Source organism: Sinocyclocheilus rhinocerous, unplaced genomic scaffold (genome assembly GCF_001515625.1).
Source record: "Sinocyclocheilus rhinocerous isolate Xijiao unplaced genomic scaffold, SAMN03320098_v1.1 scaffold34068, whole genome shotgun sequence".
NCBI lineage: Eukaryota > Metazoa > Chordata > Actinopteri > Cypriniformes > Cyprinidae > Sinocyclocheilus > Sinocyclocheilus rhinocerous.
In genome coordinates, this window is record NW_015649086.1 from 608 (window position 1) to 2,743 (window position 2,136).

General features: G+C 36.4%; 1 protein-coding gene across 1 annotated transcript in view; it reads left to right on the forward strand.

The window, feature by feature from the left end:
• Positions 1-1,050: 1,050 nt before the first annotated feature.
• Positions 1,051-2,136, forward strand: part of LOC107710260 (zinc finger protein 135-like) — a gene marked incomplete at its 5' end in the record, with an annotated part of 1,535 nt that continues 449 nt past the window's right edge. The window contains one exon of the mRNA XM_016514990.1: positions 1,051-1,849. Within this exon, the coding sequence (XP_016370476.1) occupies positions 1,051-1,849 (799 nt within the window). The remainder of the gene's footprint in view (positions 1,850-2,136) is intronic.

Here is a 2,136-nt window from a genome sequence, read left to right on the forward strand (position 1 = left end):
ATGTATGCTAATCATTGTGAGGACGACTGGCAACAGCTGGTTGCAGCTTGCATTCTCTAGACACCGCACACCATACGACTTTGAAGACCGACTGATAACACTGACTGAGCTCAAATTACATTCATAATCGGCCTGACAGTAGTGTTTCCCGGCTTCACAGAATGAACCGGTTTGCGCGTGGAATGTCTTACCATTACTTGTGGGCTGATGGATGGGCTCTTTCCCTCATCAGTGCAAGTTTTTAAAAGTATTTTTTTACAGAATTATGCAGTGCTGCTGTTTTTATAACATTTTCTAACACACAGCTGCAAATTACAGGACAACTGAACGGGTGAACACAAACAAATTTACATGCGCGACATGCCCGAAACAGCCTGGATAACAACTGGCTAACACTACTGTCAATCAGGCTCATCAAGAATTATGCAAAAACACATTTGATTTATTTTAGTTATTTGAGATGTTATAATAGTTCTCTAATTGTGTTAAAATAGATATAGAAACAATATTAGAAACAATAATTAACAATAATGTATAATAAACTGGGGGGCATTCCATCAGAGTGCCTGCCTACTTCCCTGCTCACAATCATAGACATAATAAATGAATAAATGATCAAATAATAAAATGAGATAAATGGTAAATGATAAAAAAAATCTAACAATAAATTACATAAATTGCTAATGGTTATAAATTATTATAAATTAATAAAAACAAGAAAATAAAAACATAACACAAAAATATGGTTGCTCTCGATGCAACACAGTTTGTATTTGAGGATCCTTGTTGATCAAACATATTTATTAGTTCTCCCTATAGAAACATGAGATTTGTGCCTATTACATTTTTTAAATGGTAATTTGAAGATCAGTGTACCTCATTCATGGAAAGTATCAGGGACGTATAAGTTATAAAAATGCATCAATATTTTGTATAATAATTATCCTAAGAATCTACTTTATTCTGTTATATCAGGGTTCATTTTTATGTCCACATTTCTCTACTTTTTTACGAGCTACTGAAAATAAACCATTTTTACTTTTATTTTAGAATTGATTGAAGAAAACAAGGAGAAGGAAGAACTCCGTGAAGTTGAGGAGAAAAATCGTGTAAAAACGGGAGAAAATCCCTTGAGTTGCTCTCAAACCAAACAGAAATATTTAAAGAAAAGAAGAGCCAAGAAATCTTTCACCTGCACTCAGTGTGGAAAGAGTTTCACATGCAAATATAGTCTTAATGTTCACATGAGAGTTCACACTGGAGAGAAACCGTTCACCTGTGATCAGTGCGGGAAGAGTTTCACACAATCATCAAACCTTAAGAGACACATGAACATCCACACTGGAGAGAAACTGTATGCATGTGATCAATGTGACAAAACATTTTTGCGGGCTTCAAACCTGCCAACACACCTGAAAGTTCATGCAAAGGAGAAGCCACATTCATGTCATTTGTGTGGAAAGAGTTTTTCATGTCTACAATATTTGAAAAAACATCAGAAAATACATACTGGTGTGAGAGAGTACATGTGCTTTGAGTGTGAAAAGACTCTGAAAACACATGAGATGATCCACACTGGAGAGAAACCTTATAAGTGTTCACACTGTGACGAGAGATTCAGTGATTCAGGAGACCTGAAACGGCATGAGAGGATCCACACTGGAGAGAAACCGTACAAGTGTGCACACTGTGACAAAAGATTCAGACTGTCAGGACATCTGAAAACACATGAGAGGATCCACACTGGAGAGAAACCGTACAAGTGTTCACACTGTGACAAGAGATTCAGTCAGTCAGGAGATGTGAAAAGACATGAGAGGATTCACACTGGAGAGAAAGCATACCCATGTGATCAATGCGGCAAAACATTTATGTGGGCTTTCAACCTGACAACACACCTAAAAGTTCATACAAAGGAAAAGCCACATTCATGTTATTTGTGTGGAAATAGTTTTGCATGTCTACAAAGTTTGAAAAAACATCAGAAAATACATACTGGTGTGAGAGAGTACATGTGCTTTGAGTGTGAAAAGACTTTTACTACAGCAAAGTGTTTAAAACTGCATGAAAGGATCCACACTGGAGAAAAACCTTACAAGTGTTCACACTGTGACAAGAGATTTAGTCAGTCAGGAA